This window comes from Trachemys scripta, chromosome 9, assembly GCF_013100865.1.
Source record: "Trachemys scripta elegans isolate TJP31775 chromosome 9, CAS_Tse_1.0, whole genome shotgun sequence".
Lineage (NCBI taxonomy): Eukaryota > Metazoa > Chordata > Testudines > Emydidae > Trachemys > Trachemys scripta.
The window spans coordinates 64,947,083-64,963,618 of NC_048306.1; the positions used below are offsets into that span (position 1 = coordinate 64,947,083).

At 39.2% G+C, this 16,536-nt stretch overlaps 1 protein-coding gene across 2 annotated transcripts in view; it reads left to right on the top strand.

Annotated features, from left to right (window-relative positions):
• Window positions 1–16,536, top strand: part of PXYLP1 (2-phosphoxylose phosphatase 1) — a 96,074-nt gene that overhangs the window by 77,231 nt on the left and 2,307 nt on the right. For both annotated transcript variants that reach the window (XM_034782000.1, XM_034782002.1), the window contains exon 5: window positions 12,842–12,981. In XM_034782000.1, the coding sequence (XP_034637891.1) occupies window positions 12,842–12,981 (140 nt within the window). The remainder of the gene's footprint in view (window positions 1–12,841; window positions 12,982–16,536) is intronic.

Consider the following 16,536-nt stretch of genomic DNA (forward strand, 5'->3'; position numbering starts at 1 on the left):
GGGACCAGAAACAACCAGTTAAATTAACCAACTACATATAATACTTTATTTGTTTAATAAATCAGTTTTAAATGCAAAACATGGCTTGATAAACATTTTAGTGTAACTTTTAATTTAGTTTTATTTAGCAAAAATGTATTAAATGATGTTTTTGTGTATTTTAATTGCATTTGAATTTCCATCCAAATGGAGCTTGACACAAATCACAAGTAAAAAATTAATAATCTTGTAAATAAGATAGGTAGTGTTCACCATTTTCTAATATAAAAATTAAAAATCAGTGTAAGGATAAGTTAAGCTTATATACTTGCTTAAATAAATGAGCGTAGATGTAGTATATATCTTCCTGATCAGCAAAAAGAAACACCAAATTTAGTGTTATGCTTAGTTGTGAATCAATGTGTTTTAATGGTTACCAATCAATGCAAATCAAGCTTTCTTCAGGAAGGTAGAAAGTACAAAAACAAAACATGATTAAAGTTAATTAGATAAATCAAGGTTTTCTGCTTGCTAATTTAAATCGTAATTTAATTCAGTGATTTAAATCACTAATATAAATCAGTCCACTCTGTGGAGCCCCTTTGTGCTAGCAGGATTCTGTATGGATGTAAGGGTTCTTTATTATGGATCAGATTGTAGGAAAAGGGTGTAGGTCAGTAATGACTGAAAATAATTACTGTTTGATGGCTATTTGATTCTTCTGCCTGTGATCTCATTCTCTACTGTAGTAGAAAGGAGTTTGTATCATGAAAACTACCCATAAAATTTAACTGACTGGTAACTCTGCGGGCATTCTCAGCAGAATGTCCAGGTCAGAGAGTTAATGGTTTTACAATTCAAGAGTCCTCTTACCTCTGGTCCCTCTAAGGCAAGGTGGAAGGCATTGCAGTCTGAGGAAGCTTGCCCATGCCTGTTATTAATTTGTGGATCAATAGAATGTCAGTCTTCAGATCTGTGTATCCACCACCTTTCATAGCCACTAAAAATGAGAACTTATCTAAAATTGAAACACTGTCTCTCATGGGAACAATCCTCTTGTAAATTAAAACCCTGCTTGCGAGAAGAGTGGAGCAGTCAATGAAGGGGACAGCTTGAGGTGCATATGCCATAGTTTCAAGGCTTGGCAGAGGTGGATCCCTTAGGTAAAAACACTGGCATTTTTAATTTTGCTGCCATCATTTTGGATGGTACGTTGTTTTAATGTCAGGAGGATTTTAGTGTTTTTTGCCTGTCAGCCTTGAGTTCCATTATGACTCTATATTGGCTTTTAATTGCAAATTTGTAATCAGGATATTAAAATATATATAAATGGCACATTTTTGAACTGTAGGTTTGTTGCTATTGAATAATTAATCTGAGGTGTCTAATTAATATTTCAATTTGTTTAAAGTGCTTGGACTTTACTTTCTGATAAGTATTCCATTCAGATTCAGTCCATTCATTGTTTGATATTAGTATTCTGCTGATGAAATTCATTAATTACACAGATTATGCCACAGCCTGATGGACTTTTAATAGATATGTAAAATAGCTTTGCTTGGGCTTTGTGAATTACGGATTGTGTCATATACATAAAATGTGGGATGAATAGAAGAAAAATGGATGAAATGCTTTGGAGATTTCTTTTGTCTGTAACTTCAATTAACATTTTTACTATTTTCAACATTCAGAGTGCAAATTTACAGAGGGAACTTAAACACACATTTTTCTCGATGAGAATTATTTTTATGCCTTTGATCCAAATTTTTCCATAGTAGTAGTTGTTCCTAAAAATAAAGTAACTATTTTGTCGTGTTTTTCTCTCTCTATAACAAATACTTGATTATAGTGTGTCAAACGCATACAAAATAGAGAACATCAATTTACTAAAATAAGTTGAATTTAGAAAAATGTAATCGGAAGAGATTAAAACCATTACAGAAGAATGTTCCAGTTTAATAGCATGTTGGTTTAATTGGCAAGTGCTTGTGAGGTATTGATGTGACTAAGTTAAATAACAATATTTGAGTTTTGGGTATGTCTCATGCACAAGTGGGTGCAACTCCACTTACTTCCGAAGGCCTGTATCTGCTTACAGTAGCAGGGAATTTGGTCTGTGGTCTTTAAGGCTGCTGTGCTCCCACCAGTGCTAGAAGGCATAGCACAGTACACTCATGCTCCATTGCTGTCACCAGTGTAGCTCTCAAAGGGTAGTGCAGTGTTGGGAGAATTTAACAGAAAAAATAACAGCAGAGTCCTCTCAAAATAAGGTGCAGAGGCTGTCAAGAATTATGCTAAATCTTATTTAGAAGCTGATCCACTTATCCTATAAACCACATGGCAGAAGCATATGGCAAGGCTAGAAAGTGGGAGTACTTCTACAAAAATAGTTAAAGGCTGAAAAGTACTAATTTTTGGGGAGTCCTGCCCAGTGACATGTCCTAAGAAAGTGAAAGTTGCTGCATTTTAGTGAGTAAGTAAGGCTAAACTGTATTGTGTTTCTGTTCAAAGTTCTTTATGCAGATTAGGATAATTTATTAATCCTATATCCCTGGCCATTCATTTGTCTTCCAAAGAGGGAAATAATCCAGTCCCTCAATCCATAGCTATTTGACTGCTCAGAAGTTGACATCAGGCTTGCATAAAAATGTATGTGATTCCCTTGTGGAGTTATAAAATCATCTAAACTCAGTAAGCATAAGAAAAACTGAACTTAGTTTCAGTATAACTCTGAGCCAGAATATATTAAAATACAAATACAATAAGCTGCTGTAAAGCAGCAGTTCTCAAACTGTGGGTCTGGACCCCAAAGTGGGACCCCTCCCCCTGCACCAGAGGCTCAGGCTGGCTCAGGCTTTGGTCCACCCTCTTGAGGGCGCATAGTAATTTTTATCGTCCAAAGCGGGTTGCGGTGCAATGAAGTTTGAGAACCCCTGGTTTAAAGGGATACTCCTGGGGGAATTCAGCAACAAAAAATTATGTGCACAATATTTTCAAATTCTGCATATTTTATTTGACAAAATAACACAATATTCACGCCAATTTCAATTATTTTGGTCATTTATTTCAAAATACCTGTCAGCAAGTAGATCTGTAACAATACAGACAACAAAAAAGATTCAGGAAATGTTTTTTGACAAATAGATTCCTTACTAGGCATATTAACTCTGATGATTCATTTAAACTACAGTACAGAACCATATTTCCTGCACCTTTCAGAAGCAGTGCATGGGGAGTCATGGAGTAACGGAGGAGCTGAGGGAGAGGGAAGTAATTGCTGGGAAGGAGCCTGGGTGTGAATTTGGAGGGTTGTTGGGTATAGGTGGCAAAAGTATGAAACAGGTTTTTTTGAGGGGCGGGGAGGGATTGTTAAGGAGGTTCCCCAATGAAGATCCTGTGTGACCCCTAGCCTCTCCCATTTAGTCTCCTTTCACCCCCCCACTCAGACATCCACTCCCCCATCCCTATGTGGTCCTGCACCCTTTCCCCTCTGTCCCCACTCAGTAACGCCATCCCTACGTGGCCCCGCACTCCATCCCACTGTCCCCATGTGTCTCTGTGCTCCCACTCATCCACCTCCTGTCCCTATGTGGCCCTCCACCCCCTCCCCCATCACCGTGTGGACCTGCACCTCCTTCCCCCCCGTGTCCCTGCACCTCCACTCCCATTCAGCCCCATCCCCCATTTGTCGTCCCCAACTAGCCCTTATGAGCCCCTGTCTGACCCCCCAGTAGCACTATGCTGTCTGCCTCCCAATGGCCCCTGTCTCCTGACTTGGCCCGACAGGCACTGTAAAAAAAAGGCAGGTTCTTTCTCTTCCCTAGCTGGCTGGGAGCTTCTGCTCTGTTTTATTGCCACAGTGTCCTCTGGTGGGAAAATGGCAAAACTGCAGCAACTTTCCAGCTAAAGTTATTTTCTGCTGAGGCTGCTCTGTTCTATTGCCACACCACCCTCTTCTGGGCAAAAGGTGGAACTGCAATAAATTTCCCGCAGAAGCTTTTCTCTGTGCAAAATATTAAAAATATCCACAGCTCATTAATTATGGCACAGAATTCCCCCCAGGAGTGAGAGGGAGAAGGATCTGAGCCAGGTGTGACCAAAGGCTTGACAGATCAGTAGGAGCTGTTAAGGGAGATCTCAGATAGAAACCACACAGCAGACACTGTCTCACCTAGTAAACCAGTGGTGTGATCTGGGTTCTGATGCTCAGTGTTCATAGGATGAAAGAGCCTGTCCACTTCTCGTCTTCTGGAGCACGTCTGTCTGGCTCTAGCCCGACTTCAGTAACTCCAGTCAGTACACAGAATGGAAATTTGCTCATATTCCTTCAGCAAGTTCCACTTCCTTGTGGACATGTGGAGGTGAGGAATCCCTTTTCCTGGGTATCCTCACATACTTCCATAGATTCTCTCCTGAGGCGTGCAGATGTCTTTCAGCGCACAGATTCCTGTGCTGTAAACACAGCACCTGGCCAGAGAAAGATTTAACAGAGAGAGTGCACCCCACTGCATTCTAGTGTACATCTTTAATCTGTCAAATTGGCAGCTTCCTATTTGATTAACTATTCATTTAACTTTTTCTTCTCGCTATATTTAAGACACATTTTTAAACATGTGACTGAGTAATTGAACACGATGATTAAAATATCATATTACAGCACAGTTTTCCTTTAATCATAGTCTGACAGCTTGTCTTCTGTTTGTCTTTAGCATCTTGCATTATTTATTCTATTTATGAATATTTACAAATATTTAAATTATTAAAAAATAAACACGTATTTTCTTGTCAAGATAAGATTTTAATGTCAGTTTCACTAATAAATGCTGTACTCCATCATTTTATTACTCAGTTTGACCCTGTAGTTTTCATGGAAGTTTAATCTCAAATGACTTGTAGATTCCAATATCTATCTATCTTTTTTTTTTTTTTTTTAACCTCACTAAAACAAACATATGGAGCATAGTGGTTTGCCAAATGTCATAAGTAGTCGTATTTATTGGAAAAAAAACAAAACAAAAAGAACTTTCTACTCAGTTTCATCCACATTATGTGGTAAAAGAATATTTTTTAAAATATGCAGCCTACTTGTAGCAAGAATACAATTGTGCCACAGAATGTGATTTGAATTATTAATCAAAAAAAAAGGTTCTAGCCATGATGGGTGAAAAGAAAATCTTCCAGATGTAAATTGGGTGCATTGACAGTTTTGTTTTCCTGAGTTAGCCTCAAACAGTAGGTCTGAGGTGCATGAACTGTCCATATCCATCTCCCTGTTTTAACTCTGAAGTCTTGAGTTGATGTTCTGTTTTTATGCTCAGCATTTGAATGAACATATCCAGCTTAATGAGTTCACTGTATGATCCTGAATGGCCTCCCAGGCCTTCTGGTGTACCAAGAGCGATACCTTTCTCAGTGGCAAAAGCTCCAGCTAATTCCCTGACAATTTCCATGTACTGATTTGAGTTCCCAGAATCAGTAAAAACCTCCGTTTTTAAAACTTTAAATAAGTGCAGCAGAATTTCTAAGCTGCTGTCCCAGAGTGTCACAGAAGCAAGGGGCCTTGCTGCAGAATGTATGTCCAGCTTGTTGAGGACTTAACACGACCTTTTGTGCATAAATCACATTTCATGCATGTGGGAAAAACATGTATATACCTAAAACCATGAATTCATGTCTCTCGCACACATGCACACTCACGCACACACACACACAAAATGTACTCCATGGCAAACTGGACCCAAATTCTACAACATGGCTCCTCTTGGTTCTGTATGTGTTGCAGCTTAGGTGGTTTTTTTTTGTTTGTTTTTGTTTTTTAACAAAGATACCAAAAATAGGAATTTCCCAATGTGCTGTATACGTTCAGAGGCATCTAACTAGTTAACAGTTTAAACCACAAAACGGAAGTCAGAGTTCATTTCTCATCAAACCAGCTAAAATATCTCCTGATTTCTAGACCTACAGTAACTCCTCACTTAACGTTGTAGTTATGTTCCTGAAAAATGCAACTTTAAGTGAAACAAAGTTAAACGAATCCAATTTTCCCATAAGATTTAATGTAAATGCGGGGGGTTAGGTTCCAAGGAAATTTTTTGGGGGCAGACAAAAGGCATTATACTGTATACTGGATTGTACTGTACTGTGGTTGGGAAGTGCCCCTGGCTTACCCCACACAGGCACAGCCCGCTGCAGGCAAGGACGCTAGGAAGCACCTTTGCAGCAGCAGCTTCCCCGGAGAAGAACAGGCTCAGACTTTGCCGGGAATGCTCCATGCCCGCCTCTTCCTGTCCCTGTTCCACTCCAGGCCTACCTCTTCCCACTCCCACTCCACCTCCTCTCTGGGGCCACATCCCTAAGTCCTAACACCACTAAACAGCTGTTTGGCGGCGCTTAGGACTTTCTGGGAGGGAGTGGGAGGAGCGGAGACGCAGCACTTTCCCGCTCCTTCCCCTCCCTCCCAGAAAATCGTAAGCACCACTAAACAGCTGTTTAGTGGCGTTTAGGACTTTCTGGGAGGGAGGGGAAAGAGCAGAGACATGGCGCTTCCCTGGTCTTGCCCCTCCCTCCCAGAAAGTCCTAAGCGCTGGGGCGGGGGGGGAAGAAGGCGGAGAAGCGGAACTTGTGCAATGCTCTCTTGTAAAGTCGCTGCTCTTCCACAGAATCTTACAAGCAGGCAGCCAAACGACGTTATAAGGGAGCATTGCACAACTTTAAACGAGCATGTTCCCTAATTGAAACAACGTTAAGCAGGATGACGTTAAATGAGGAGTTACTGTAATCCAATAGAAACAAAAACAATTTCATGTCAGGATGAGTCAGCTAAGTTTTTGGCATTGGTGTATATATGGTTCCTTTTCATGTAGTTTCACAATATACTTTCCTTAGTGCATAGCAATATAACATGAACAGAACTGTCATAGTTTTGGCATACATTTATTTTTTTCTAAAAAGGGTTCTAGAAGATCTAATATAAATGCTTTTAAAGACTTAAAAAAAAATGTTTGGATTTAAACATTCTTCCACATTGGTGCTAATAATGCATGAAAGCCAGAAAATGAAACTGGCAAATGGTTTTTGTTATCCCAATATAGATCTGTATCTAACCCCAGTGTAGTATAATGCATTGGTAACAGGAAGTCACATGAAAAAAGCAAGCACGTGTTATTGTTAAAAGGAAATAAATGGTTGTATTTTGTTACAGGTAATCATCATTTTATTTTACAGCAATAAAAACTTAATTAAAAATCAAAGATATAAATAAGTCATTCAACTAATAACCAGAAAATAGATGTCCATGATCAGATAAAGTTAGATGGTAACAGCTAATGAATTTCACAATGTACTGGCTGACAATTTAAAAACAAATTTTGGACTGACTTGATTTGAAATAGCTGCTATATTAACTCCTGATTCACCAACTGCTGTTTGTAATGCTGCTGCTATAATAATAAAGAAGTCAGTCAAATTACACAATGAATCCCTTTTATTGCACTTTGAGTCTTCTGTGATGTTATGGAAATTAAATTTTACAAATTTCTTTGAGGGCTTAATCTTTTCAACTACACAACTGAGTCATTTTCTTTGCTTCCTGCTCAGAAGCAGTCCCAGCAGTCTTAGCAGTGTTGCCTAGATACTCCATCTCCTGCGGCATCTGTAAATTGGCTGATTCAATAGTAAGATTGGTAATCTAAATAAAAAAAATCTTTGGGAAAAGGGAATTTGTCAACTACCGGTTTAAATACTACTGCAAGAATTGCTTTTCAACACCACTTGCAGAATTCTGTTTGCTTTTATATAGAAACTTGCCACAGTAAAACCACTAGAATACTTTGTTGTTTGTTTGTTTCATACTGGAGTTTTACAATAAGGATAGAAAGCAGAAACACATTTTGGCAAAGAAACTCCATCATTTCTGGATTGCTTCTCTACTTTTCTGAAATTATAGGAAGCAACCAGAAAGCTTTGCAGGTCTGAAATCCAGCTTTCAGAATAGGGAATCCAATAACATAATCGTCTGTACTGATTTCTGTGGGTGTATGCGTGTTCAGATGCCCCCTGGGTTACGCAAATCCGACTTACGCCAAGCCGCACTTACGGAAAAAGTTGCATAAGCTAGAAATAGGAGTTGGGTTTTTTTGAGGGGGTTTTTTTTTTTGCGTCATTGTCAGGTATATGTTTCCAACTTACACAACATTCGAGTTACGCAAGGCATTCCGGAACGGAATGCTTGGATAAGTCGGGGAGCATCTGTATGTTAAAAAAAACTTAGAAATTAAATAACTTAATGTATCAGTTTCGTGTTTTGTAATTCATTGACATTCGAAGGTTGCTATTAAGTCCTGGATATTAGTTGTTCTGTCCTAGTATTGTGTATCACTCCCTTCTGCATTGTACCAGTAATAATGCTTTGAGAGATGATATCTGCTATGTGGTTTCCGTTCCTTCCCTCAAATAATTCCTAACAGTTTCACCAGGGATGGGATTAGTCCACTAGAATTATAGGTGATGTAACAGAAGCAGCAGAGCAAGTAGTAGAGCAGCTCTTGCAATTTGGCTCACTGTTGTGTTGTTTGAAGAGCTTAACCAAAGAGCTAGAAATGTCATTAAAGGGGAGCATTGCTGGGAGAAAAGTACAAATGGCAGGTTACGCCAGCTAAAGTTTATTAAAAGACCACAAAGGTTTTAGGCTTGCTTTTGGTTAGCCAAAAAAAAAAAAAATTGTGATCATGTTCTAGCCTTCAAATTTTGTACAAACCCGTTGGCAGAAGGATTACATACAAAATAATTTTCTTTAAATGTATTTCTTTTATTTTAGATTCATTTTCCTGAGACACGTCAAATGCACTAAACTTTTTGTAGGTTTAGTTAAGTTCCGTATTTAGAACAGGATTAAGCTTTGTAGTACATGGCCGAAGTTGCTATAATAGGAAACTCGAAGTGATCTAGAAATAAAGAAAACTTTTTATGGCCTGTATTTTCCTAACACTGCACTTTATTTGACCTACATAAAAATTTCCAAAATCTGGAAACAGCGTGGAATTGGCTAAAATCCCATAAATTAATTTGTTTTCCTTCCAAACTGTATTAATACTACAAAAAGAACAGGAGTACTTGTGGCACCTTAGAGACTAACAAATGTATTTGAGCATAAGCTTTCGTGGGACTGGGAGTGGATGGGCCATTACACAAAGTAAAACTATTTCCCCATGCTTATTCCCCTCCCCCCCCCCACACACAGTTCCTCACATCATCTTGTCAATTGCTGGAAATGGGCCATTTTCATTACCACTACAAACACTCTCCTGCTGATAATCGCTCCCCTTATCTGATCACTCTTGTTATAGTGTGTATGGTAACACACATTGTTTCATGTTCTCTGTGTGTAAATATATATACATATATATATCTTTCTACTGTATTTTCCACTGCATGCATCCGAAGAATTGGGCTGTAGCCCACGAAAGCTTATGCTCAAATAAATGTGTTAGTCTTTAAGGTGCCACAAGTACTCCTGTTCTTTTTGTGGATACAGACTAACACTAACTCTGAAACCTGTATTAGTACTGTAAAACTTACTTTTCTTTATGCCCTTTTTCTTTTCTCACAATTCGTCACTGCTCATGATTTTCCACTTACATAGTTACAGTAAAGTACAAACAACTTTTTTCTAATACCTTTATAAAGAAAAATATAATACACACTGTGGTTTTGGGAATCTATTTAAGACTGCAGACAAAAAAGAAAGGGGCATTTTGATCCCAATTGAGTGAACTGATTTGCCTGAGAGCTAATGCAATTAGTGTATCTTCATGCTAGATACATTCTTGTTAACAAAAGACATCTGCTCCCTTGGAACTATGCATCTAGGAAGATCCCATGTGAGCACTGTTGCCTTTATATTGAGAAAATCTGATGCCAGATTTCTTGTTTCAGAATGCTTTTAATCAGATGGCATTATGGCACCCTCTAGAGGTTCAGATAACTTTCAGAGAAAAGCATAAAGTTCGTAGACATTAGTTTTCATATCAGTTTTGTATATTACTGTGGCAAAAGTCAGTAGGGTGTAGGTGTGTGTCTTTATTTTTTTTTTTAAATAGTTCTATATAAACTTTTCCATAAAAGTACTAGAGACCCTTTAAGAATTTCTCTTTATAAAGTCAAAGTCAGTTCTGCTTAAAACCAAAATCCCAATCAAATTGTTTCTAAGTAATATTAAGAAATAGGTGGCTATATCTCAAATTGATGGCTAAAAGCCATATCGCAGAGATGTCAACAGTCTTGGATTTCCATGGTTAAGTAAGCTGTCTAGAGCTGAAATAGTTGGGATAGGGATGGAGGGGAAATACAATGACACTGGACTAGATGAAAAAGTAGAACCTTTTAGAAGTGTATCTTGTATGTAATGGAATATGAGAATGCAAACACACCATTGTTATGATTTTCAAAGCTTGTGTGTGTGTGTTTCGTATTTTTCATTTCTGCATGCATTAAATATATGACTTAACGTGTACATCTGTGATATAGTCCTGTCATGGAATTTGAACGTACACTTTTAAGTTCCCACCCATACACAGAAAAATCAGTCTGTTCCTTTGCTTCTCTCCTCATTTTTTTTCTTATTATTATCTTGCTTAATCTTCAAATACCCCCTTAAGTAGCCCACCAACAGTAATGATATAAGAGTTCATATTGTGGTATGGAATCACCTTAGTTGAGATTTTCAAAGCAGGGTGGGGAATTTAGACACATCTTCCATTAATTTGAACTCTCAGTTATTGCAATGCCTTGGGATATAGGGAACACCTGTTAATTTCAGATACTTTTTGCTTATATCCATGACAGTTGTAGCCATGACACTTGTATGATAAGAGAATGTTTGCAGTCAGTTACTGTTACTGCATGTGTACTTTATTTAATTTCTTAAAATAAACACACTACTTCCCCAGCTGTTTCAGTGAAAGGCCAAAGGAACAGCTGTGGAGTAGCCATCTCCTCTTGATGGGGTGTAACTTTAGGATGGGGTTAACCATCTTTCTGTTACAGCCATCTTCACTGATGAGACGGAAAGGCCAGTATCTATCAACCTCCTTGCTCCATACTGCTGCCTCTCTGTTTCATTCTCATAGAGCTGTCCATTAGTTACATGCCACAGTGCCAAGGACACCTTGGAAGCTGCAATGCATGAGAGATTTTAGTGCCACTGCGAGTTCCTAGGTGTGCCCTATATCCGAGGACATTGCAAAAGTTTGAAATGGAGCAACAGCCAAGACCTGACTACTTCAGAGCTAGAGCTATGTTTCTTTTTTGTAGTATCAGGGAAGCCAAATATTTACTTTTCACATAACTGAAATTATTTGTTGAAAGAATGTTATGCGTTGGTGTAATGTTTAAATATTGATCCTTGTCCATGTTATGACTGAATGTCCAGGGGCAACTTCCTTAAGCTTTGTGCTGCTCAGTTTTTCTACCTGTAAAATGAAAATACTTGTCTCAGAGGGAAATTGATGAATGTTTCATTAATGGTGGTAAAGCGCTTGGAAGTGCAAAGTTTTATTAGTAGTGAAATACATACTGCATGTATATAAATCAGGGCATCAGGGTATCTTTGCAGGGATATTTGATCCTAAAAATGACTTTTAGTCACTCTATTAAATTGTGAATATGTAATTTAGATATTGCCACTAACACTGACAATTTATATGAACTAACTCACTCTCACACTCTGCTGCTAGACAGAGATTATGGAGAATATTTGATGTTCGTTGTCGGTTTGCCTGCCTGGGTAAAATACGGAGTATTCTGTGAATATCTCCCCTCAATCTTACTGTGACACTGCTTGGTTTGTTTTGGCCTCATCCATAACGGTCAGGTCAAGAGTGTTAGGATGCATGTCATCTCATGTGTCTGTACTGTGCCTGATGCAAAGGGCCCCATTTCATTTAGGCTTTTTGGGTGCTACTACAATATAAATGAAAATTTAGCTGTAAGATCATGTAAAGTATGTATAAGAATAGTTTTTTAAAAACACTTTTGCAAGTGGTTACAGACTAACACTATACTATTTGATACAAGGAGTATCTTATTCAATTAAAGCTGAATGTGAATTTGCAGGTGGGTAGTTACCCCATGAATTATCCATTAATTTGGCCAGGTCATGTGGGTTAATTCTTCTACTCTTACAAAAAGTACCATGGTGTTTCTAATGGCCAGGAGAAGTTAGGAGGTTGCTTTGTCTTCTCATTTAAAGACCGTTCCAGCAGTGGCACAGTGCCCTTTAAGAAACTGAGTAGAAATGTAATTTGGACTCAGAGAAAAGTATGACTTACTGCATTGCCAACAGTACTTCCTGCACTATAGTACCTAAGAATTCCCTGAAGATCTCCCATCTAAATACTGACCCAGTCAGCCCTATTTAGATTATCAGACCTGACAAAATCACAAACCAAGGTCGTGTGGCTACAGACCATGCTGTTGAAATGGAGTAGTCTTTCTGGTTCTCAAAAAAAATCCCTCCACACAAGGGATTTTTCCCAATATTGTTATAATGATATTGGTGCAAGTAACCACAAAAGGTACTAAACTGAAGAATGTTAACTTTTATTGAATTTTTGATATTCTTGTTGGACATTCGGACACATTAAAGTTCTTTATTTTGTCCTCACCAGTTCTTTAATATCAGTGCACAGCTATGTGGCTGGATTTTTTTAAGGAAAGCCCTGACTAAGAGCAGATGTTTTCTCAACAGGAAATATCCCCTTGTCATGAGATTACGTGAACTGACCCTAATTAGAACTCTTCACTTTTCTGAGCTATTTTTTGCATTCACTTACGAGAGTGTTTATGTTTTGGTTTACCTCTTCAGGAAGCCGTCTCACCCTCAACTTGAAGCTTTTGTTAGGCATATGTCCCAAGGCTCAGAAGCCCAAATGGATGGCACCCTGAGCAGCCTGCCTCGTTACCCCAGTCATTCTTTGTGTGAAATGGGAGAACTTACACAGACAGGTAAGTTCCTTTACCTTCTTCTCGGTCTCCAACAAAACATAGTCCACTTCCAGGGCTCTGTGGCCCTGTTTAGATAGGAATTCAGTGTGTATTAAGTAGAACCATGTTGAAAAATGATTCTGCCAGCTAACTTTGTTTCCAGTCCCAGTGTAGATGGGATATGGCCATGTCAAAAGCTGCATATACCACACAGTCATGATAGTGTCCTATACCTTGCCTACATTCAGCCTACTAATGCATCACTAACATGTTAAACCTCAGAACGGCAAACAGTTGCCATTTAAAAAAAAAAATCAACCTTATTTCCTTTTCCTTCCTCTCCCAAACATGGAATTCCTCTCTGCACCCCCTAAAACTGTACATTAGTCCAACATCCAGGAAGAATAATTAATGCTGAGTTGGTAGCAGGCTTACAGTTCAATATCTTATGATCCATCAAATTTAGAAATGATTGGCAAGATTTAATTGACAATTTTCCGCTGTGATGAAGTTGCTGCTTCTAGCCCAGGGAGATCCTGAGAGAGCACATGTCAAATTGTGGCACTTGTCAGTATGGAAATGGAAACTCTATTTTAGATTATATGAGGGGCTTTTAATGTATGAGTTTATTTTTCTTTCTCTGAGTTCTGTTCAATTGGATTAAGTTGATATGAAGGGAGCCGAATTTTACAGATGATGGGATTAAAAAGGAATTCCAATAAATTGTTTAACAATTCTAAAACATTCCTGAACTAGCTTGGCTCTAAAATATGACATGTATAGGACACATGATGGCTTTGTTATGTAGTGTATAGCTTTCATTGGTAGCAAATGGGGATTGTTTGCTTAACTCTGTCATGGCTTTACTCCTTGTGCGTAACATTCTGTCCCTCATTAATTCTGATAAAACCTTTATATTACACCATCATGCATTTCCTGTTTGTAAAACCATGTTACAGTTTAGGTCAACCAAATACATTATCCTCACTATTGTAATAAAAATGAAGTATATATATCACATGATATATGAAAACATGTTGGACTCAGGTCCTCAAATATATTTGTGTATTTTATGTGTATTATCAATTCTGGTCAATGTATAGCACCCGTTGTGTATAAGCTACAATCCCTGTTTGTACATTTATTTTTATTTGCTGTCCAAATATTTTCCTCCAAAATTAACAAAAGCCCTTATAAAACAAAACAAAACAAAATCCCTATCTATAAACCTAGGGAAAGGCATCATTACACAGTTGGGTTGAAATGTGGTTGTGAGCAAGGAATTAGTTTTGCTGTTGTCAGATTTCTTACCTCCATATATGGATTTATTTTGCTTTCTAAAAAACACACTAGCAGCACACACCTCCATGCTCTGGACTCCCTTTATAATATTTAAAACAATACTGAACCATTCATATCCATTGTTACTCCTGGGGGAATCTGGTGCCTAAAAATTAAAAATTCTGCACACAATATTTTAAAATTCTGCAAATTTTATTTGTCAAAATAACACTACATAATCACACCAGTTTCAATTATTTTGGTAATTTATTTCAAAATACCTCTCAGCAAGTATGTCTGTAACAATACAGACACACAAAAATTCCCCAGAAGTAGAGAGTTAAAGAAACCCCTATGTCAACCCAGTTCCTTCTTCCCTGCCCGCTTCCCCCCCCAGAGCCCAGCCAGTGGCCCCTCCCCAGTGCAGGTGCTCACACCCCCACTCCCCCCAGAGGCCTAGCTGCTCCGCTCCCCTCCTCCCCCCCAAAGCCCAGACACTCACAACCCCTAGCCCTACACCACTCCCCAGTGGCCAGCTGCCTCCCCCCACTCCGGATCAGACACTCACGGACCCTACCCTACCCTCCCAGAGATCCACAGGAAGAAACAGCCTGATGCTGGGTCCCAGGCTTGCACAGTTTCCTGTGTGCTGCTGTCTCTTTCCTTCAGGGCGTGCTGGGAACTGCAACTGCTGGGAACCCTCCAGTTCCCACCCCCTTCAGCCAGCCTTGTCTTCTATTTGGGAGCTGGGCTCTGCCAGGTCCAGCGGCTCCTAGTGGCAGCCAACATCTCTGCAGCCCATTTCTGTGGGTAAAAAAGGAAATTCTGCACGCACAACATTAATTTATTCAAAATTCTACATTGGGCAGTGGCACAAAATTCCCCCAGGAGTACACTGTGGACCACCTGCACATTCTTCATTTCTGCCCCATAACATCATTATACCTTAATTCTATCTCTTCCCCAAATACTTATGAATAATGGAGTTCTTTGCAATGTATCTGGAAGGAGAAATCTGGGCTCTGGCCAAAGAGGGTGGCAAACACATTGTAGAGTTGAGGAGCCTCTGTGGAGAATGCCAGCAGCTGCCTCCTTTCTGTATTGAGGAAGCACCAGCTATAGTGTCTCCACTGATCGGACTTTTGATAATGGTCAGTCATACCACAATAAATTCCCTCAACCTTCTGGAGCCTGTCAGATCTCATCGATCACCTTGGAGTGGATCATTGAAACAATAACTAGTTGGCCAGTCCATGCTGAAAGTGTAATCATAACTTCTCCAGACCCAGTCCTAGCACTAGATCCAGATTGTGGCCAGCTAGATTTGTAAAACCAGAAACTAGCTGGGGTGGCCCTGTGGCTGTCACCATAGCCGTAAATTCCGGAGTCAAATCAAAAGAATCCTCCTCCTCGTGGGTATCAGTCGCTGAGTGACATTGGCCTCCCCCTGCAATACCACCCATCTTGAGGAATCTGCAAAGCTATCCCAGGATTTCTGCCATGCAGCAGGGTAACCTATACATCAATCTTAAATCTAACTTTACCCCATCCCGGGACTCATCCATCGGCTGTATGGGTCAGTTAGTATCCAGAACTGACGCTCCCTGTGACAACGTGTAAAGGTGCTCTGGCATGCAAAAGTAACCGAGTTCTTGCCCATCACTTGGCTGCGCTGGACAGGGTTGTAAAAGGAAAAGGGAGTCTGTTGCAAAGGAGCCTACTGTAGGGGAAGGGGGGCACTTCTCCCTTCCCAGCCGTCTGAAGCTGTAAAGGCCTGAGATGTGGAGGGTGTTATTCTGTAGTATGAGTTGATTTGTGCCGGCTTTGAATTTTGGTTCTGGAAATAAAGCAAGCTCTGAAGAAAGAATGGGAAGAGGCTGGTCGTTGGGACTTGATTTCCTTTCCCTAGTTTGAGAGTCTGTATACCAGCTTATGCTCCCCTAACCCATTCCAGGTTTGTGACATGCACTTCTTAAGGGCTGTTCTGAAACTGTATGGCTGTTTATTTGTGCAAGCAGCACTGTGTTAACAAATTTCTCCTGGAAACTGAGTTAATCTCTGAATGTGGATCCATTTTATAAACCACATAGTATTTTTCATAGATCATCAGACTTGCTTTCCTGTTCGATTATTTTAAAGTTCTATATCCAGTACTACTCATGAATGAGCTGCTTTATTATTAAAGGTTATAGAACTATCTGTTTATCTACACTGAAGAGTATACAGAGCTAACCTATATTTCAGATTTAGGTGTGTGTGTGTGTGTGTGTGTGTGTATATATATATATATATATA